Source organism: Phyllostomus discolor, chromosome 1 (assembly GCF_004126475.2).
Source record: "Phyllostomus discolor isolate MPI-MPIP mPhyDis1 chromosome 1, mPhyDis1.pri.v3, whole genome shotgun sequence".
NCBI classification, from domain to species: domain Eukaryota; kingdom Metazoa; phylum Chordata; class Mammalia; order Chiroptera; family Phyllostomidae; genus Phyllostomus; species Phyllostomus discolor.
In genome coordinates, this window is record NC_040903.2 from 136483352 (window position 1) to 136505747 (window position 22396).

The 22396-nt window shown below is 35.3% G+C and overlaps 1 protein-coding gene and 1 non-coding gene across 2 annotated transcripts in view; both read left to right on the forward strand.

Annotated features, from left to right (window-relative positions):
* Positions 1–22396, forward strand: part of HEATR5A (HEAT repeat containing 5A) — a 115842-nt gene that overhangs the window by 66318 nt on the left and 27128 nt on the right. Inside the window, exons 17-25 of the mRNA XM_036029480.1 lie at positions 604–709; positions 1305–1495; positions 2391–2547; positions 6872–7061; positions 8495–8664; positions 13409–13547; positions 15224–15237; positions 16286–16451; positions 21433–21672. Of these exons, the coding sequence (XP_035885373.1) occupies positions 604–709; positions 1305–1495; positions 2391–2547; positions 6872–7061; positions 8495–8664; positions 13409–13547; positions 15224–15237; positions 16286–16451; positions 21433–21672 (1373 nt within the window). The remainder of the gene's footprint in view (positions 1–603; positions 710–1304; positions 1496–2390; positions 2548–6871; positions 7062–8494; positions 8665–13408; positions 13548–15223; positions 15238–16285; positions 16452–21432; positions 21673–22396) is intronic.
* LOC114493631 lies at positions 15951–16154 on the forward strand. The gene has a single exon (XR_003684252.1). It is a non-coding gene; the product is annotated as a small nucleolar RNA SNORA74 (small nucleolar RNA).

A 22396-nucleotide genomic window follows, 5' to 3' on the forward strand; every position in this document is an offset into this window, starting at 1 on the left:
CAGTCTTTGATTCCAATTAAATCCTGCTATTAAGAACAAAAATTGATGCCCTGGCTGGTGTAGCTCAGTGGATTGAGCACAGGCTGTGAACCAAAGCATCGCAGGTTCAGTTCCCAGTCAGGGCACATGCCTGGGTTGTAGACCACCGCCCCCAGCAACCACACATTGATGTTTCTCTTTTTCTCTCTCTCTTTCTCCCTCCCTTCCCTCTCTAAAAATAAATAAATAAAATCTTTTTTAAAAAAAGAACAAAAATTGATGTAAATAACTCTTGAGATATTCTTTGTTTAGAAAATAATTGCTGAAATAGCTGAATTTGCCCACATAAATCTTTATTAAGTGATACATTCATTTGTAATTTTTTTTACAAAATAGTGATTCTCCCCTACTATCAGAATTACACATAATCAAAATATCTTTGCATTGGTTCTGATATATTTTCTTTTCCAAATGCTTAAGTGTGTTCAACATTTTAGCTCCAACAAAATAATGAAACAAAGCAAATTAGTAGCATGTTACTCAGTACTGCCCTTTGCCTTTACCTCGATTGACAAATTCTCTTTTTTTTTTATATGCTTTCAAATATTTTGTTTTTGATTTTAGGCTTCTTATACTGGAACAGCTTTTGGACAGTATAAAGCACACAAAAGGAGCTCGGCAACAAGTAGTTCAGTTACATGTTGTTTCTTCTGTTTCTAGTTTCTTGAAGGTAATTCTATTTAAAACTCTCGTTTGCTTGATTTTCTTTTTTTTAACGTTATAATCATCTAGGTAGGTTAGAGGAAGGTTTTTTTAAAGGGTCATTACTTCCCTCCATCCCGCATTTTTCTTTATCTCCTGATGAAAATGTTTTAGGATTTATCATTTTTCTTTTACTTTTTTTGACATATAAAACTTGTTCATCAGATAACCTTGGCTTGGAGCCATGCCTTAACCTACTGAGCCCAATGTCCTCGACCACGGATTAGCAGACTGACATTTAGACCATATTTGGCTCATTGTGAACATTTATAACTATTGTTTCTCAGTAAAATATAATAGGCTTCATTCGTCATATGTTTTATGGAAGTCCTCATTAATAGTCTTCTCGCTTTTGCCAGATAGCTCAGTTAGTTAGAGCTTTGTCCTAATATGCCAAGGTTGCTGGTGCAGTCCTTGGTCTGGGCACATACAAGACAACAAATCAATGTTTCTTAAGTAGTAAGCCAAGTATGAACATAGTTGGTTAACCAGATTATCCATTCCAAATTAGATAAGCAAATTCACTGCAATTTTAAGTTTGGATTATTTTTCATATATTTCAGTATGTGGCTGGTTCCAAGGGAAATTTGGGTCCAGAAGAAATGAGAAGACCTGCCCTAGCATTAGTGATGGGTGCCTTAGAAAGTCCCAACCCCCTCTTGAGATGTGCAGCTGCAGAGGCATGGGCTAGGTTAGCCCAGGTAGTTGATGATGGACCTTTTACTGCTTCATTAGCTCAAGTGAGCTTTGACAAGTAAGTGAAATTCTCATTGAATATTCCTAGACTATGTGTCCAAACTGGATAGAGAAGGTTGTTAGTACTTCCCTGACTTATTTAAGAATGTTAACGTAAATTAGTTAATAAATAGTGAAAGTAATGAAAAATAAAATAACCACAAATGAAAGTTCATGGTTAGATTAGTAATATATATAGATAGATAAAGTTGTAGTAGTTAGTGGTGGTGGTGGTAATAATGTAAGTTGCACTTTGACCTTCTAGTCTAGTAAATATGTGTATGTGATTTGGTTGAGATTGAAGTCTGGAGTAGATTACTAATTTGGTTCAAATCCCAACTCTTGCATTTAATAGATGGTTACTTTGTAAGAGTTACTTTGCCTAGCATATTTGGCTTCCTCAATAATGTTAAAAGGAACTGATAATAGTATGAATCTCAAGGTTGTTGGGAGGATTAAAACACTAAATGTAAAGTGCTTAAATTAGCAAACAGTATGTAAGGAAATTACTAATAAATATTAATTTCTCCTATTATATTTAATTTTAAAGTCAAAGTTCTTGAGTTGAACTCTATATGGAATTAAAGTTATCTCAGCAATCTGAATTTTTAAAATGTAGCTTAAAAAACTTAAGAATGCCCTCCATATAAATTTAGTGTTATGTATATCTATGAAAGACATTGAAATTGTTTTTACTTACATAATCATTAATAATGTGAAGACATTTTTATTTAAAAGGGTTTTCTTTGCAAGATACCTTTCTGGTTATTTCAAAAAATTTTGGGATCAATTAATGGTAAATATATATTTCTGAATTTTGGAACTAGTCATACAAAAAGTTTTACCTAAGTGACAGTATCATGCAATAGTTTTGCTTCAGTCATTATCATTTATTTTTATATCCATAATTACAGACTGAAATCAGCAAGGGACGCGGTTACCAGAACAGGGCATTCATTGGCTTTGGGATCCCTCCATAGGTATTTAGGAGGAATAAGTTCTCAACATTTGAATTCTTGTGTGGGAATCCTTTATACTTTGTCTCAGGACAGCACTTCTCCTGATGTGCAGGTAAATACCCCATGTGATACCCTTTTGTCAATAATGCACATTATGTTTTTATTGACCATTAGTAATTTGTAAATAACTTCCCTCTCATAATAAATATCAAAGGCCTTTTTAACCATGTTGGATTTTTTAAAATTTAAATCTCACTATTTTTACTTCACACTCAGTATCTAAAGTCAAGTTCAGTATCTTTCTGAGAATGAATCTCCCTGCCATTTTAATGATAACGTCTACCATTTCAGAGAGCTTAATACAAGAAGCAGCCAATGAACATATAAATGAAATAACAAATCAGTGTTTCTTTCTTCCTCTCTCCCTCTCTCTCAAATCAATAAATTAAAAAAAATTTTATATAGGTATCAGGCATTATATCACATTCTTATAAACATATTAATATATGTAATCCTCATTGTAATCTAGGGTGTATGCTCCCATTATACAGAAAGACAACTGGTGCTTAAAGAAGCTGAGTAACTCAGTTTAAGGATACAAGTCATAGAATCTAAATCCATGTTTTTAACCACTTTACTATATTGTTACACATCTTATTTCTTTCTGTTGATGAAATCATCATTTTCCTGGTATATTAATCAAATCTTGGGTGATTGTTACTCTTCCTGCTCTTTTTACTTTCCTTATCTTTATTTCCTGTGTGTCTTTAGTTACTATAATAGCCTCCTACCTGGTCATTTTACTTTTAGGTTCTTTTCTTTTCATTTTTAACTCTACCTAGATAAGAAGCCAAATTGGTTTTCCTGAAAGACTTGTCTTACCACTTTCCTACAGAAAAGCTGAAAAACTGAAAAACTGCTTATTGCTTCTTAAATCAACTTCTCATTTAAGTTTCATCACCTGACCCAGGAACCTCATCTCTCATTACCCCAGAGTACTGGTGTTCTCTACAAATGATCTTCCTTTTATTCCACACATGCCATTCTCATGTCTGCACTTACTTTTCTCCTGTCGCTCTTCTCCCAATTCCTGTCTGATCATACATTTTGTTTAGTATTCTAAAATACAGTTGAACCACATTTTTGTCAAACTTCAATATGTGTAAACCGCAATTAGCTTTCATTCTTGGAATCACCATGTAATATTAATGGTCTCCTCCATATCATCTAGTACTTGAGTTGACTTATAAGGTGTTCTATTCTTTCATCCTTCTCATAGTACAGTATTGTTTGCTTCTACTTATTGTATTTCTCTTTACATTCAAGAAGTCTGTTTGGAACACAAATACTTTCATATTGAATACATTTTTATTGATTAATTTAAACGCTTCATTCCATGGCTTCCGTTGTCCTCAAATCTGTCTCTTCTGGATTGCTGCTGTCTCTCAATTAACAGGAGTTCATTTTTGCAGCATTTGAAGTACTATAAGATTTTTTATACATCCATTGATAAAAGAAGTAACATTTTGTAGTTGATTTCTTTGGGAGAACTTTTTGTGTACTTCTTATGGAAAATGCAAATATAAATAAAAGTTGTGAGTATACTTTAATGAATCTGCAATACCCATTATCCAACTTCAGTGATCAGCATATAGCCAGTCTTGATTCATTTAAACCAGAGTTGACAAATTTATTCTATAAATGGTCAGAAAGTAAATTATTTAGGCTTAACATATACAGTCTTTGTCACTGCTCAATTCTGCCATAATAGCAGGAAAGCAGCCATAAATAATACATAAACAAATGAGCATGATTATGTTTCCTTTTTTAAAGTATTTTTATTGGTTATGTTATTACAGTTTTCCCAATTTTTCCCACTTTATCCCCCTTCCACCTTGCCCTGCCAACCCTCCATCGTCACCTTCCCCTTAGTTCATGTACATGGGTTGTACCTATAAGTTCTTTGAGTCCTCTGTTTCCTATACCATTTTTTATCTTTCCCTATTTTATGCCTACGAATTATGCTGCTGCTTCCCTGTACCTTTTCCCCACTATTCCTCCCTTCCCCCTCCCCACTGAACTCCCTCTGTGTGATGTCCGTTTCTCTGATTCTGCTCCTGGTCTGGTTGTTTGCTTAGCTTTTGTTTTCATTGTTTTTCTTTTCTTTTAGGTTCATTTGTTAATAGTCATGAATTTGTTATTTTATTGTTCATATTTTTTATCTTCTTTTTCTTAGATAAATTCGTTTAACATTTCATATAATAATGGCTTGGTGATGACAAACTCCTTTAACTTGCTTGACCTTATCTGGGAAGCACTTTATCTGCCCTTCCATTCTAAATGAAAGCTTAGCTGGATAGAGCCATCTTGGATGTAGGTCCTTGCCTTTCATGACTTCAAATACTTCTTTCCAACCCCTTCTTGCCTGTAAGGTTCCTTCTGAGAAATCAGCCAATAGCCCTATGGGAACTTCTTTGTAGGTAACTGTCTCCTTTTCTCTTGCTGCTTTTAGGATTTTCTCTTTGTCTTTAATCTTGGGTAATATAATTATGATGTGCTGTGGTGTGTTCCTCCTTGGGACCAACTTCTTTGGGACTCTCTGAGCTTCCTGGGCTTCTTGGAAGTCTATTTCCTTCGCCAGATTGGGGGAGTTTTCCTTCATTATTTGTTCAAGTAAGTTTTCAATTTTTTGTTGTTGTTCTTCTCCTTCTGGTACCCCTATAATTCGAATACTGGAACATTTCAGGTTGTCCCCAAGAATCCTCAGCCTCTCTTCACTTTTTTGGATTCTTGTTTCTTCATTTTGATCCATTTGGATGTTTAATTTCTCCCTTTTGTTCCAAATCATTGCTTTGAATCCTGGTTTCCTTGTCACTGTTGGTTCTCTGAATATTTTGCTTTATTTCATTTTGGGTATCTTTCATTTGTTCTTTCATTTTTTCAACCAAGCTCAATCAGTTCCGTGAGCATTTTGATTACCAGGACTTTAAATTCTCCATCAGATATGTTGGCTATCTCCTTATCACTTAGTTCTGAGGTTTTGCTGTGTTCTTTCACTTGGGCCATATTTCTTTGTCTTGGGGCACCTGATAAGTTGGAAGGGGTGGGGCCTTAGGTATTCACCCAGGCAGGGCAACCCTCTCTGCTGTGTTGCCTGTGGGGGAGGGGCCAGAGAGGTAACAATTTAGCTTGCCTGCTTGTCTCTAGCGCATTTTCCAACAGACTCTCCTGTCAGACTGAAAGTATCTCACTGTGGCAACCCCAGCCTTAGCCCACAGTCAGCTTTGAGTCTCAGTTTTCCCCTACGTCAGGTCAGTGTGTCTCCCTGAAAGCTCTGCCCAGCTGGCAGTCAGCCCCACCCCTCAGCCACCTCGCCTGGGTTTTTCTGAGTCTACCTGAGCCTTACAGGTCTGGTTGTTCTGGTTGATTTTTTTCTTTAATTCCTTGGTTGTCAGAGTTCCATGCAGTTTGATTTTCTGGAGCTTTTGGTTGCTTATTGATTTTAGATTGGTCATTATCTTCCTTTTGGTTGTGTGAGGAAGCAAATGATTTCTACCTATGCCTCCATCTTGGCCAGAACTCCAATTATGTTTCAATACAAACTTTATTTATAAAAACATGTGGCTGTCTAAATTTGGCTTGAGGGCATTTTATCTGTTTAGTATACATGTATAAATATATCTTTACTATATGTTTATAAAATACATATTTATATATAAGGTATTTATTTTATAAATATATTTATAAATGTGCACCTGTCATAAGTGTTCATCTCTCTGAATAGAATCTCAAATTGAATACACCACGTATCCAACACCTAGATCAATAAACAGAACATTTTCAGTACCCCAGACACTATCCTCATGTTCTTTTCTAGTTACTACCTGTCCCACCAAGGATAGCCACTATCCTAATTTGAAACAGCATGTTAGTTTGCCTGCTTTTATATTTTATATCAGTGGAACCATACAATAGGTACTCTTTTATGTCTGGCTTTCTTTAACATTGAGATCTCTGTTTGTATTATTGCATGTAGTTGTAGATTTTGTTGAATCTTTTAAAAACTTGAAACTTCATACTCTATATGAATAAAACAGAGGCAATTTTCAACTTTAAATTTCAACTTTCAAATTTAAACTTTCAATTTTAAATTTAGTTCAAGATGTTAGCCAAAGAACCAAACATTATCTTGGAATTCTTAGCGCTGAGATATATCTAAATATACCATTCTAAATTAGACAGTTGTTTCTCAGGGGTTTTTTTACTGGCTACTTAAAGAGAAAAACTTTCTTAATTTTTCTTTCCAGGTTAGAAATAGCACACATATAGTTTGCTTTGACATTATTTTATCACTTGCTTCAATGAAAGAATAATTCATTGTGTTTTATGTTTCTTAATGCTGCTGTAACATTTAAATTTTTTTTCTCTGTCCACAGACCTGGGCACTACATGCTCTATCACTGATAATTGATTCTGCTGGCTCACTCTATTATATGCATGTGGAACCTACCCTTTCCCTTACTATAATGTTGTTATTAAATGTGCCTCCTACTCATGCTGAAGTTCATCAAAGTCTTGGTCGTTGTTTGATTGCCCTTATTACTACTTTAGGCCCAGAGCTACAAGGTATGTATAGCTGTTTTTGTGATGTTTTACATGAAAAATATACATATAAAGATGAATTAAAAAATGACTGACTCAAATACTTATCCATTGAAGTGAAGTTTAACAGAATGTTCTATTCAAATATATTGGCAGGATGTTGAGTGTACTCTTGGGAAGACTTTGAATCCTGGATGATGACATAATAGGAAACTAACATAGAAACTATGATAGTTGATGTAAGCTCTACCACTACTTAATTGGGTGACCTTGGGCAAATTTTTACATCTCTGAGCTTTGATTTTCTCCTCTGAGGAAAAGGTTGAAAAGCCTTTGTGGTTGGCACATAGTAGGTGCTCCATAGTATATTTTGTTGAGTAAATGCCATTCAATCTGATTTCTCTTACCTTAAGAAGATAAGGAGTACATATTTAGAAAGATTTGATCTATCCTAAAAATGCTTCTCTTGACAATTAAAATGACAGACGTGAAGTAGAATAGTTTAAAGAACTCTTAATCACTTTTAAGAACTAAATGACCATGCCCAGAAACTCATATTGATCTGTTCATATGCATACTATATGCCATCAATATGTGAAAGTAGCTTTGGCTGGTGTAGCTCAGTGGACTGAGTGTGGACCTGCGAACCAAAGGATTGCTGGTTCGATTGCTAGTTAGGGCTCATGCCTGGGTTGTGGGCCAGGTCCCCAGTGGGGGCTACGTGAGAGGCAACCACACATTGATGTTTCTCTCTCTCTGTCTTTCTCCTTCTCTTCCCCTCTCTCTAAACATAAAATAAAATATTTTTTAAAAATATTTTTAAAAAATATGGAAGTAACTCTCAACTACTACAAGCAGGGCTAAGTTTATTAGCAATTTCTAATTCTACTTTTTATGATGATTTGGAATAATCTACAGGTAGTCTTAAGGTTTGTTTAAGATTTTATTTATTTTCAATGATTGAAATAAAAAAAAAAGATTTTATTTATTTTGTTCTGTTTTGTTTTGTTTTGTTTTGTTTTAGAGAGGAGAAGAGAGAGGGAGAAACAGAGGGAGAGAAACATAGATGTGTGAGAGAAACATCAGTTGGTTGCCTTTCACACGCCCCCAACTGGGAACTGGGCCCACAACCCAGGCATGTGCCCCAACTCAGAATCTAACCAGGGACCTTTCAGTTCTCAGGCTGGTGATGAATCCACTGATCCACACCAGCCAAGATACTGTATTAGGTTTTACTTTGCCAAATGGTTTGTATTGCCATAAACCTTTCAAACTAAGAATAACTAATACTCATCTAAAAATCTTTCAGTGGGGTTATCCCTGCTTTTGTACAAGAAATTTACTTCACAGATTTTTAAATTTAAAATTGGAAAAAAGAATTTTAACCTAGTAATATATGTTTAAAGAATGATGATTTTTATAGGCCAGTTATTAAAAGCTTTCTGCTTTCATTTTAGGTAACAGTACTTCAATTTCTGCCTTAAGGACGTCCTGTCTGTTGGGCTGTGCAGTGATGCAAGATAACCCAGACTGCCTTGTGCAAGCTCAGGCCATCTCTTGCCTTCAGCAACTTCATATGTTTGCTCCACGATATGTCAACTTGTCTAGCCTGGTCTGCTGCCTCTGTGTGAGTATAAAATTACAGATGAGTTTTTAGTTTCTTTTATTGGAAATATTTATTTTAATTATTCTCTAGACTGTGTACAATAGCCATTTTCCTTCAGTTCTAGCCTTTTGGGGGCAGTGGGAGTCCAATTTTTATCTAATCAATTTATGCAATAACATTTTTTTCTCTCTCTTTTTTCCTAAAGAAATTTCAGATTTCTTTTTTAAAGATTTTATTTATTTTTAGAGAGAGGTGAAGGGAGGGAGAGAAACATTGATGTGAGAGAGAAACATCAACTGGTTGCTTCTTGCAGGCCCCCAACCAGGGACCTGGCCTTAACCCAGACATGTGCTCTGACTGGGGATGGAAATGCCAACCCTTCAGTTTACAGGACGATGCCCAACCCACTGAGCCACACCAGTCAGGGCTTTTCTCTATTCCAAATTACTATATACAAAGTCTTTCCCATCTGAAATGGGCACATAACATGTTTTCCTTAATATTCTAGCAGCATATGCATCAATATTTTGGTTCTGCTAATGTGTCTAATGAATATAGGAGGTAATTCATAATCATCAGAGGTTTTAAGATTGACCTTGAACATCACTAGTTTCTATCTGGACTTTCCTCAAAATTGTTACTTTTGGAATGAAAACTGACACCATTGCTTTTTAACTTTTTCTAAACCTGCAGTGTTCATAACACACTTCCATTAGTAACATGAGATTTGAGAATTATTGCTTTATTTAGAAAAACCTTTCATTTTGAAGCTTGAGGCAAAATATGTAGCATCTCAGCCATTGAAAGAAACTCAAGTGTTGTTAAAACCAGTCTTCTGAATAAAAAAATAAACTGAGGACCAATAAAGTCAAGTAATTTGACTAGATTGTGGTAGCTTTAAGCTGGAATCCATATTTCTGAACTCCTTGTTCAGTCCTCGTTTCATTATTTCCAACTGACTGTGTAGTTATGAGTAGCTCTGAGCTCTGCCACCTCCTTAGGTGGCCTTAGGGAAGTCCCATAACCTCTTGCAGCCTCAGCTCCTTTGTCTGAAACACAAGGATTACACAAGATACCACCTGTAAAGGTACATGTCCCAGGCACTTAATAACCACTATTAAGTAGTAGTTGTTTTTATTTTCTTGATTTACACCTTAAACATAGATTATGTTATCTTCATATTGATTTTGATAATCATAGTTATGTAAGACTCTTAAAAAGAGGATATGACTGACTTTTCTGGTAGAAATTTTGGTTCCTGAGTTAAACATGTATTAGAGAAAATAGCACTTACTGGAAAAGGATTGTACCTTTACTACTCTGCAGCTTTTCCCCAGGAATATTACTCTTTATATTTGAAGAAGCACTGCCAAAACCAATTATTGAAAATATCCACTGTTTTGCAAGTTGGTCTGTCACTCTCTATTTAAATATAATGATGCTGCCATTTTTTCCTTTTTAAATTGCAGTAGGAAATTTTCATTAATAGCCTTTTAAAATTTCCTTAACTCTACATGAATTCATTTATTAAAGTTTATCAAAAAGTAAAGAATAAGACTAACTACTAATTCTTGGTGAATTAGACTTGATCAAACTTTCTTTTTTCCCTAGATGAGAAAGGTGGTATACATATAAAGAAAAGAGATTATTATCAGATTTTTCTTGCAGGTACATTCAGAGCAATTGCGAAAATCAGAAGTAACACTTACAAATATGACTCATATTAGTCATAACATTCATGACAAAATCATTCTTATACAGAAATCATTCAAAATTGAATTACTATAGTATATTAATTTTGTGTCTTCATATTTTGGCTATTAAATCTTATTCTAAATTTATCACATTGAATTTATTATTACATTTTAGAGTATTCCCCGTAGTAGTTTCTTTTCTACAAAGAATATAATTATTTAGCATGAGGTGTTTTCATATCAATTGAAACTCCCTGAATATTCAGAATACCTTTCATCATTAAGAAAAAATCTTAGTGGAAAGGACTTTCTTCTAACTGCATGCTCTTTAACCTCTATTCTGAATGTGGCCTTAGCTACACTAGTAATTCTGAGTCCTCTCAGTTTTAAATCTTGGCTTCAAGGAGTAAAAAAAAATCTATAGTTAACTTGCGATGAGATAAACCATTAACTTTGCCACTTGTTGGACACCTGTTTGTATGAATGCAGTCCAGATCACTCCTGTCACACTCGTGTCTGCTTGACCTGGTTGTGTTACTGAAGCTTAATGAGAGATTCCAAAGGAAAACCCAAGTACACAAATGTACCTTTTTAAATTATTGTATATTTTATATCATTACATCTTGAGTTGACTATTTCAAGATCTTAGCTCAACTCATATTTTAAGTTAGAAAATGAACTATTTCTTGGCATATCTGTAAAGCCGAAGCTAAGCCAGTTTTAATGATAGAAATCTGTCAACATTTGTATTTTCATTATTAGTTGAGTATTGTCAAAGTCATCCTAGTATTTATCTTTTGGTTTTGTCTTGACTGGTCTGTCATTTGTTTTTGTGCAGGAGATCTTGTTGGATAATTCTATGTTGGTAGGTCCCTGACCCTCAATTCCTGACTGTTTTTGAGGTTTGCAGTGCTGTTTCTTTGTCATTTTTTGGTTGTAGATGTTCTTGTTTTCCCCTGCATCTCTGTTTAACCTAACCATTAATGCAAAACCCACTATGTGTAGCATGTTACATGGTGTTTATTTAATACCAGTGTTTAAAAATCCTCCCTAACCTTCTCCAGCTGGTATATTCACTCCTTGCACTTAATTTTGCATCATTTTGATTTAATATATTCATTTCAGAAAAGAGTTGTAACTACCATTTGATTTAATTTCTGCATTTTGCCTGTTTGGTTTGTTTGCCTTAACCCACTTTATTCTTCTTCCTATTATAAATGCTGGAGAATGACATGGAAATGTTAAGCATCCCGTTTTGCTTTGCGTAATAGCCTTTAATCTTTTTTCTACCAAAGAGTACTTTTAAGCATGCTTTTTCTAAAAGATTGTTTGACCAGCCTGAATAATGCTGCACCTGCCTTGTATTATATGCTTGTAAAAGTCCAGTTAAAATAACTAGTAGATTGTTAACTTTTGTTAAACATTATCATATAGAGTGCTTATTTTGTGGTTGTTGTTAAATATAGCCGTAATCTTGGGCATGATTAAACTTAATGTTTTTACATTTTAACTTCTCTGTTATCCTGTGTATAGTTTCTGACAGTTTTTAAACATGAGTGGAATGACATTGCTTCAGGACTTTATGAATGGCATTCTCTTTCCACTTTTGAGTTCATGATATGGCGTGAGGATATAATAGAACATATTTATAAAGTATTTCCTGTCCATATGTTTCATGATGATATATTTACAGACTTTTTCTATCTTCTGGCTTCTGATAAAATTTAGGATTTAGCTCTCTTTGCATGTGTTTCTTCTTATATATCAAAAAGCCAGCCACCACCAGCTACTCTTTTTCTCAGAATTAAGCCTCTGCCATTTTCAGCAGACTTAGCTACTTCAGTCCTTTTTTCCCCATAAACACCAGATCTGAAGATCATTATAAGAATTCTGCCATTATTTTCAAATTTTGCTTGGAAAATCACTATCATAAAACATATTTATTGTCTTAAAACATACCAAACTGGTCTTTATGTTCATATTTGAAACAAAACAAATTTCAAAAGATCTACATTTTATTCTACTTATGAAATCACTGAGTAAGAATTTGTATCCAGAAACCTTTGACTTGTTTTAATCCCTCATTTAAAAGATATCAGTCATATCATTATCCTATCTTTAACACAACCTGTTGAGATTAACATTGTTTAAACACTTCTAAGTAAAAAGAATGTGTAATGAGTCTGTGATTCTGAACAGAAATATTTTATTTCTTTAAGATATATACATGTCTTGTACATATATGTAGATCCATATATAACTAAATACACACATCTGTAAATTTTACTATCTATAATGTTTCTCTCTAGAGAATATTTTTGTTGAATAGGTTTTCTGAGTAAAACTCTCACTTTATTTGAAAATGCATTTACTTACCCTGTATGGCATTTGAGTAAAATACTATTGTTAGAGACTTGCATTAATAATAACTAACATTTATTGAGCATTTACTGTTGCCAGGTATTTGTGCTAAGCACTTTTGCATGTTTCTTTGTGTTAACTTCACAACATACTTGTAAGATAGGGGTTGTGTTATCTCCATTTTACAAATAAAGCAACTGAGGCACAGAGAGGTTAAATAACTTGCCCAAGGTCACATAGCTAGTGAGTGGTCGCTCTAGGACTCAGACTGATTGGGTTTGACTCCAGAACCTCCCATTTTAACCAGTATACTATATTGCTTATATAGATTTGGGTAAATTTCTACTTAGAGAATCATAAAAAATTATGATATTGTTGCATGAGCACAAATGTACAAACTGCAGATAGATTCTTTATAAATTATCTTAAAAGTGTTTTTGCTCATATAAATCTTACGTCTTCCTGTCAAGAGGTTTCTGCTTGGATTTGTTTCTAAATGTTACATAACCATGTATATGTATTACTTCTTAAGTTATTTCTAAGTTATATAATAAAAAACATATACGAGAATAATTTGAATTCCTGTGTATTTAATAAGTTGCATCCAGCCCAACAATAAGCTGGACAGAATTAGGAAGGGTCCAATGACTATTAGAATTACTGAGTTGCAAGAATTTCAGCTCTTTCAGTTGCCAAATGGTATTTTTCAGGTGAATCTTTGTAGTCCCTATTTGTTACTGAGAAGAGCAGTACTGGCTTGTTTACGTCAGCTTGTGCAGAGAGAAGCAGCTGAAGTTTCAGAACATGCTCTTACACTTGCTAAGGATAGCAGAGAAGAGTTGATTCCAGGTAATTCTTTTTGTCAAAATTATCTCCAGCTCAAAATGATTATTTTAATCTTAAATCTCAGTGTGTCAATATCAGTTTTTAAAACAACATTTTAAAGTGAATATATAATCTCTCTTAAACCTGCTGCTAGAGACAATTGCTAACAATACTGTAATTCCAACCAGTGGTGGTACTAGTTTAGAACAGTGGTTCTCAAACTTAGGTACCCAAACCAGCAACATCCACATCACCCAGGAACTTGTCAAAAATGCAGGCTGTTGGGTCCCATCCAAAATCTGGGAATAGAGCCCAGCAATCTGTTATCTATGTTTTTATAATTCCTGTGTTAATGTATACTGAAGTTTGAGAGCCATTGGGATTAGAGTAAGTTTTTTCATAGTAGTCAGTTGAAATTGGTTTTAGCCCTTAAGTAATTTATCATATGTGCCTTTCTTCCCCCAAAATCTCATTTAATAAAATTCTCCATGGATGAGTCTGTGTCAAGTTAAGGACTTTTATACCCCTTCTTGTATATTTTAGAACTGAATTAAAGGATTTCTTAGGTAGCAAGATTTGTTTTAAATATATATCCCTTCATTTTTAAATTATGTGAGTAACAAAAACATGCATATAAATTCAAACAGCCTACAAAAATAGTAATGATAATATCATACTTTTACGTATATAGCTACCAACATGCTATCACACATTTATGTCTCAGACTTCACAAAATTCACAAAGCTTTCCTCTGCATAAACTCAGATCTGTAATGGCTTTGACTGTTATGCTGTACTTTTTAAGTCATAGCTTTGTTATTGAAACTTTTGCTCTGGTTTGAGTTAATCAGCATTGCTGAACTGGTATACTAGTAGTTATCACACCGGTTGCACAACTCATTTGAAAAACTATTGTGTAATTACTTGCCTGAACCAAAAAATTTAAATCTCCTGACTATGAGATATTCTCCCCAAAGTGACCTTTGGTTTATATTCACCACTGAAATTATATATCCATTGCTTTAGGCTTTGTTTGTGTCCATATGCTGGTACATGTTCCCAGAATTATCATAGCTATGTGAGTAAAATTAGTAAAGTACTCATATATAATTTCTTTTTAAAATTTTGTAGTTTTTCTAACTCATGGAAAAGTTGAAAGAAATGTGAACTGAACGTATAGACTCACCTACTTACTATCTTTATGACACTCACTTTATGTCTCTTTCCCTCTTTCCATTCATACAGACACCCAAACCTTTTGCCAGAGCATCCAAGCAGGCTGCAAGTATCATGACAGTTCACACTTAAGTGCTTTGGTTTGCATTCTCCAAGAACCTCACATCATTTCTACACCTAATAAGTTAACAACTTTTTAGTGATATCATATAATGTGCAAGTCTCACACAGATTTCTCCACTTATCAAAAAAAGTCTTTATTATAAGTAGGCTGTTTTTTGTACCTATCAACCCCATCCAAATTTAGAATTCAGTCATGACTCACTCATGCATTGATTATTCTCTCTCTTTAGATCCTAACTGGAAACATTCCTACCACCTCCTTCTGAACTTTAATGATCATTTCTCTTTTAAGATAGTCTAATAGAAAATCTTTGGAAAATAAATGCTTTCATAAATGCTAGATGAGTTAAACCTTCAAGAGAAAATGTGTTCTTTTAGCATTTCCAGAATTAGAGGAAATAGATGCTAGATCAAGGGTTTTTTCTTTGAGACTTTATTACTTTGCAATGAGAATATTATGTAGTAATTTATATTAATTTAGTAACATTCTTTAGTTAGTTATAGTAATTAAACATTGTTCTCCATGCAGTAGTTGTTTTCTTTCTGAGTTTTACTCTTCATGTTAATAAATTTAAAATCTTTTTCTTACCAGAATAAGGAAAACTTAACTATGATTATTTGAAATTAAATTTAGAGAGAAAATAAAATAATCATACCAGGAAACATTGTATAAAGTTTAAGTATTGAATCTTGGCTGGTATGGTTCAGTTGGTTGGAGCATCATCCTGTGATAGAAAGATTGTGAGTTCAATTCCCAGACAGGGTACATCCCAGTCAGGGTTGCATGTTCAATCCCTGGTCCAGGTGCCTGCTAATTCCTGGTCCGTGCACATTCAAAGGCATCCAATGGATGCCTCTCTCCCTTCCTCTCTAAAAGCAGTGGGAAAATGTCCTCAGGGGAGGATTTAAAAAAATAAAATTTAAGTATTGAATATTAACTGGGTTAAAATGTTGACCTAATTTAAGGAAAACATTAATAAATCTCACTAAACACTTACCTTTCAATACCATTGCATTAAAAATAACAATACAGTCTCATGAATAAAAGCAAACTAACCATGGACTAAATAAACCTCAAGTAGGTTAAGACACAGTGTTTGGACTAGTTCTTTAAAATATACTGGGATGCTCCAGCAGTAGTCAGCCATCCAGACAGACTCATTTCTGTGGTGGTGTTACACTGCTGGGAGATGAATGTTCTGTCTTCTTCCTCCAGTTGCCTCCGTCACTGTTCTGGTGGCATCAGGCACTGGTGCAAGGCAGAACTGTGCTTCCTCTGGAGCGTGCTAAGCATTCACTTTGACTGCTTAGTTCTAGTGTGGGAGCATACACAGAACAATAAAATAAAATATACGGGTATATAATATTTTAATAACTACTGAATATGTGTGCTTCTCATATGGCAGTTTTGTTTTCTGTATTACTTAGATCATCGGTTTTCTTCTTGTCAGATGCTAACATCAGAGAATAGGACTTGAAGGAGCATTACTGACCTTACTAGACAAAGAGACAGATCACAGATTGTGCCATGATATCAAAGAGACTTTAAATCATATGCTCACATCTATGGCAGTGGATAAACTTTCATTTTGGTTAAAGCTTTGTAAAGATGTACTTGCTGCATCAGCTGGTAAGTACTGGTGACTACCAATTGAAATAATAAAATTGAAAGTAAAAATGTTAAAGTTGTTTGCCAGTGATGATTTATCAGTCTTGTGTGAATATTTGGATTACAATTGCTTGTGGCTTTCTTCAAATGAAGAGTCTAGTGCTAGTGTTAAAGTCTAACACTCAGCCTTCTTTTTTTCTCTTAATTGTTTTATTTGACTTTCCTGGGTAAAACAGACTGAAAAGTAGAGTTGTTATTTATGCTACAAAAAGGATGAACTAACTTATAGTAGCTCCATTATTTGTTTTCATACATGTAATAAATATGTGAGGGATTGCCTCAAGCCAACATAATAGCAAATTTACCAAAGGTTATGGCATTTTAGGCAAGCCAGTTTCTCCATATTTAATAATGGTAGATTCAGATAGTGTTTGAAATTAATGTTATTCCCAATCTCTTTGCTAGCATAAGGTAATTGTTAGTGAGAAAGTGTATTAGAAACTTTAAATTTTATATCCTTTGAGAGAGAGAATAAATGAGAGGAAGAAAGAAGATGGAAACCAATTCTATCCTACAATTCTTTAACTATCCTATTCATAGGCAGCATTATTCCATTTTACACACAAGCAACAAGACTTGGAAAGGCTAAGCAATTGCCCAAAGACACACAGAGATAGAGTCAAACATTAGTTTGCTGCACTTTAAAACCCAGCTTCCTCCTATATTTCCATAACTCTCAACCCACTTACTCAGGTCATAACTTAGTGTGGCTTTGATCTTTGCAATTATGTGAAAGGGAGAAAGGTACTGTAAAAATCTGGGATTTTTTAATTTTTTATATCTCCACTGTCTATCTTGATTCTTTTTTAAGTTATATTTCATTGATTATGCTATTATAGTTGTCCCGATTATCCCCCTTTATCTCCCTCTACCCAGTACACCCACCCCCTCATGCAGTCCCCACACCATTGTTCATGCCCATGGGTCATGTGTGTAAGTTCCTCAGCTACGCCATTTCCTACACTTTACACCTTCCATAGCTATTCTGTAACTACCTATTTGTACTTCTTTTTTTTAGTATATTTTATTGATTATGTTATTATACTTGACCCTTTTTTTTCTCCCCCTTCTCACCCTCTGCCCTGCACCACCCTCTCACCAGCATTCCTTCCCCTTAGTTCATTTCCATGGGTCGTATATAAAAGTTCTTTGGCTTCTCTTATTTCCCATACTATCCTTAACCTCCCTCTTTTTATTTTGTACCTACCAATTATGCTTCTTATTCTGTGTACCTTTTTTCCCCATTCTTCTCCTGCCCCCATAACCTTCCATGTGATCTCAATTTCTGGGGTTCTGTTCCTGTTCTAGTTATTTGCTTAGGTTGCTTTTGTTTTTGTTTTTTAAGTTCAGTGGTTGATAGTTGTGAGTTGTTGTCATTTTACTGTTCACAGTTTTGATCTTCTTTTTCTTAGATAAGTCCCTTTAACATTTCAAATACTGAGGGCTTGGTGATGATGAACTCCTTTAGCTAGACCTTATCTGGGAATCACTTTATCTGCCCTTCCATCCTTTTTTTTTTTTTTTTTTTTTAAGATTTTATTTATTTATTTTTAGAGAGGGAAGGGAGAGAGACAGACAGACAGACAGACATCAATGTGTGGTTGCTGGGGGTTCTGGCCTGCAACCCAGGAATGTACCCTGGCTGGGAATCGAACCTGGAACACTTTGGTTCCCAGCCCACGCTCAATCCACTGAGCTGCGCCAGCCAGGGCTTGCCCTTCCATTCTAAATGAAAGCTTTGCTGGATAGAGTAATCTTGGATGTAGTTCCTTGCCTTTCATGACTTCAAATACTTCTTTCCAGCCCCTTCTTGACTGCAAGGTTTCTTTAGAGAAATAAGCTCACAGTATTAGGGAAACTCCCCTGTAGACAACTGACTTTTCTCATACTGCTTTTAAGATTCTTTGTCTTCGTGGCTGGCATAGCTCAGTGGATTGAACTCAGGCTGCTAACCAAAGTGTTGCAGGTTCGATTCCCAGTCAGGGTACATGCCCAGGTTGCAGGCCATGACCCCCAGCAACTGCACATTGATGTCTCTGTCTCTATCTCTATCTCCCTCCCTTCCCTCTCTAAAAATAAATAAATAAAATCTTAAAAAAAAAGATTCTTTGTCTTTTAACCTTTGGTATTTTAATTTTGATGTGTCCTGGAGTGGGCCCTCTTTGCATCCATCTTGTTTAGGACTTTCTTGCTTTTTGAACTTGCATGTCTATTTCCTTCACCAAACTAAGGAAGTTTCCTTTCATTATTTTTAAAATTATATTTCCAATTTCTTGCTCTCTCCTCCTTCCTGCACCTCTATGATGTGAATGTTGGACCCTTTGAATTTGTCCCACAGTCTCCTTATAGTTTCCTCATTTTGGGGGGACTCTTTTTTCTTCTTGTTCTGATTGGTTGTTTTTTGCTTCCTTATGTTCCAAATTGTCAATTTGGTCGTTGGCTTCATGTACTCTACTGTTGTTTTTCTGTAAATTTGTCTTTATTTCCACTAGTGTAACCTTCGTTTCTGACTGGGTTGTTTTTATGCTGTTGAGGTCCTCACTAATTTCCTTGAGCATCGTTATAATCAGTATTTTGAACTTTGCATCTGATAGATTGCTTATCTCCATTTTGTTTACCTCTTTATCTGGAGTTTTGATCTTTTATTTGAACCATGTCTCCATCTCCTCATTTTGGGAGCTTGCCTGTGTTTGGTTCTGTATGTTAGATAGAGCTGCTTTGACTCCCTGTCTTGGTAATGTGCCCTAATGTGGTAGGTGTCCTGTAGGGTCCAGTGGCACAGCCTCTCCTATCACCCAAGCTGGGTACTCAAGGCGTGCCGTTTGTGTGGGCTGAGTACATCCTCCTGTTGTAGTTGAGCCCTCGTTGCTGTTGGCAGATCAGTGGGAGGGATTTACCCAGACCAGTCCACTGCAAGGATTGGCTATGACTACTCATCATCAGTTTCCACCCTGTGTATCAGCTGTGCAGGAAAGGGTGGTGGTGCTCCTGCATGGTCTATAGTTGTCCACTGGGTGCACTGGCCCTGGGGTTTCCCTGGTGGTGCTGGTTGAGGTCAGCCCCCACCTGTGTTTTGCCCATGGCCACCCTGCCTGTGCTATAAAGCAGTCTGAGGTGGCTGCTACTTGTGCTGGGCTTGGAGATTCCCGGGAGTAGCGAAGTTGAGAATCTAGGCTGGCTGCTGCTACCACCGGGCCTCCTGCTCACTAAGGCCAGCTATTGCTTGTTTGATAGGATTTGGGAAGCAGGATCCAAGACCAGCCATTCATAAGAAAAAGCAGCATAAGTGGGCCCATAAGTTGGGTGAGGCAGAGTCTCTGGGGATCTCCAGGGCAGGTCAAACAATGTTAGCCCTGTTGATGGAGTCTCAGATATATGTGACAGTAGCTTGCCAGCTGAGGTTTTAGAAAAGGGGTAATGGCCTCTGCTCTCCTTGATGCCAAACACTTCATTTTCTCCTTTTATGCCCCTGCTGCCTTTCAAGCTGCTGCCCCAGTGCAGGAGCTCAGAGGCAGTGAATCTGAGTAGGTAAGTCTGTGTGTGGGTTCTTTAAGAAGAACTGCTTGGGGCTCTAGAAGTGTCTTCCACTGACTCAATCCCCACTGTTTTTTGCAGCCAGAAGTTGTAAGGACTTATCTACCTGGCACTGGAACCCAGGGCTGGTTGCAGGGAGCTGCTGTGAGCTAGGATTCCTCACTCCCTCGATACCCTTCCTGAATTTCTATCTACCACACATGGGTGTGGGACCAACCCATTCTGGGTGTGCACCCCTCCTACCAGTCTGGATGGATATGGCTTCTTTAACTCTATAGTTGTCAGAGACTTTTATTCAACTCGATTTCTGACAGTTCTGAGTTATGATTGTTCTTTTATTTAGTTGTAATGTTGATATGGTTGTATGATGGAAACCATATCTGCCTATGCTGCCATCTTGAGTGGAAGTCTCTACCTTGATTCTTAATGGTCCTCTTCTCTTCCAGTGATTTAGACCTGCTCTTTCAACTATTCTTGTCCACATTTTCCTTCTTGAACGCTCTCTTATATCCCTACTACTTACCTTACAAGGACTTCTACTGAAAAGAAAATGTGTATATGCGTAGACAGTTTGGATAGCCTTTTTGGTGTCTCACCTATCTATTTCTTAATTTTGCATTTATGCTCTGTGAACTTACTAACTCAATTTTATTTTACCATTTATTCATTGTATCTTGTAGTTTGGTCCTATCCATCTTTACTTGGAAAACATACATTTCAGTCTCTGTTGACTTCTCAGTCATAAGACAGGACTTTTCCATGACTTTATTTGTGATATCTTTATTATCTTTCATAACATACTCAAAAAAATGTCGACATACAAGATAATTTAAGAAAAACTCATTGGTTTCTGTGGCATTAGTTTCACTTTTAAGTACAGTTAGTAAGTTAATATTTAGTACAAAGAGGAAATACGTGTACTTCACTACTCAGTGGCTCTGGTTTTCAGGACAGTGTGAGACTATAATGACAGCAATAGGTCTATTCAAAGGAAAATACTTCAGACATTTTCAGTGGGTTCGGGGACCTTCTTAAATCCATTCAAGACCACATTGTTAAAATGGCATACCCAGTATAATCCACTACACTCCCTACTAGAGAATTTTGATCTTCCTTAATACAGAGGATTGATAATTACCTAGTATCTAGTATCATATTCAGTTTTTCATTTTGCATATAATTTAACAACTTTCTTACTTTTACCTTACTTTCTTAGAAACACTTCTAACAGCATTTCTTTAAATATCACCGTTATCTGTATTTATTAGACATGATTATTTTACATTGTAAAAAGATGTGTGATTGATCAACAGTAATTATGTTCTGAATTTGAAGTCATTTGTGTTCCTTTATAAATATATCTTCAGATTGATTGTAATTACATGTATTCTTCCTTCCTTGATACAAGATTTTACAACTGTAACTTGTGTGGATACAATGCAAGAAGAGGAAGGCGATAAAGGGGATGATGCTTCAGTTCTGACCCCCAGAAGTGGTGACAGATTCCATCCTTTCACCAATCCCCGATGGGCTACCAGAGTCTTCGCTGCTGAATGTGTCTGTAGGATAATTAACCAGTGTGAGAATGCACACTGTGCACATTTTGACATTGCGTTAGCACAAGAAATGAAAAGAAAGGATTCAAGAAGTAAGTGGCATAATTATAAAAAAAACAAATGGATATACATAGAAATGCTGTCTGCTTATGTTTTTAATGTTCATTTAAATAGTAAAACTAAAAGGTTTTTATTCTTCCAAATCAGTTATGAAACTGACTGTAACCTTTATGTAAACTGTAAGTGTAGTATATTTTAAATGTTTAAATATATTTTTAATGAATAAGCTTCTTAAATTGGCATTCAGTGTTTAATGGACATGGAAAATGAGTTAAGTTTATAGAGAGTAATTATGGTCTTACAAAGTAGCATGTGTGTTAGGTACTTCCCAAAATTTATTTTCTGAGTTACAACGTACAGGAATTGTACTTATAGATTAGATTACCTTGGTTCCATGAATATTACTAAGAAAATATTTGAGTCTTTCTCAATGTAAATATAGTTTTAAGACCATTTTAACCCTCAGTTTTATTATTATTGTTGCCTAAATATGTGTTTTATGTTTTGATGTTTGATTTTTTAAATTGACTTCAGTACATGTTCAAAGATGGCAATGTACATATCTAAATGCTTTGAAAATATTCTTTACCAAGCAAAGGAATTATAAAAGAAAAATGTTCCTATTACCAGTCTGAGAATATGAATTAGGTATCTCTGTTTTAAGGATTTTTCAAGCAGCATTTATTGAGTTTCTTTATTTGTGATGAGGACTGTGCTAGATACTGATAGTATAAAATTAGTATATCATAGATACTT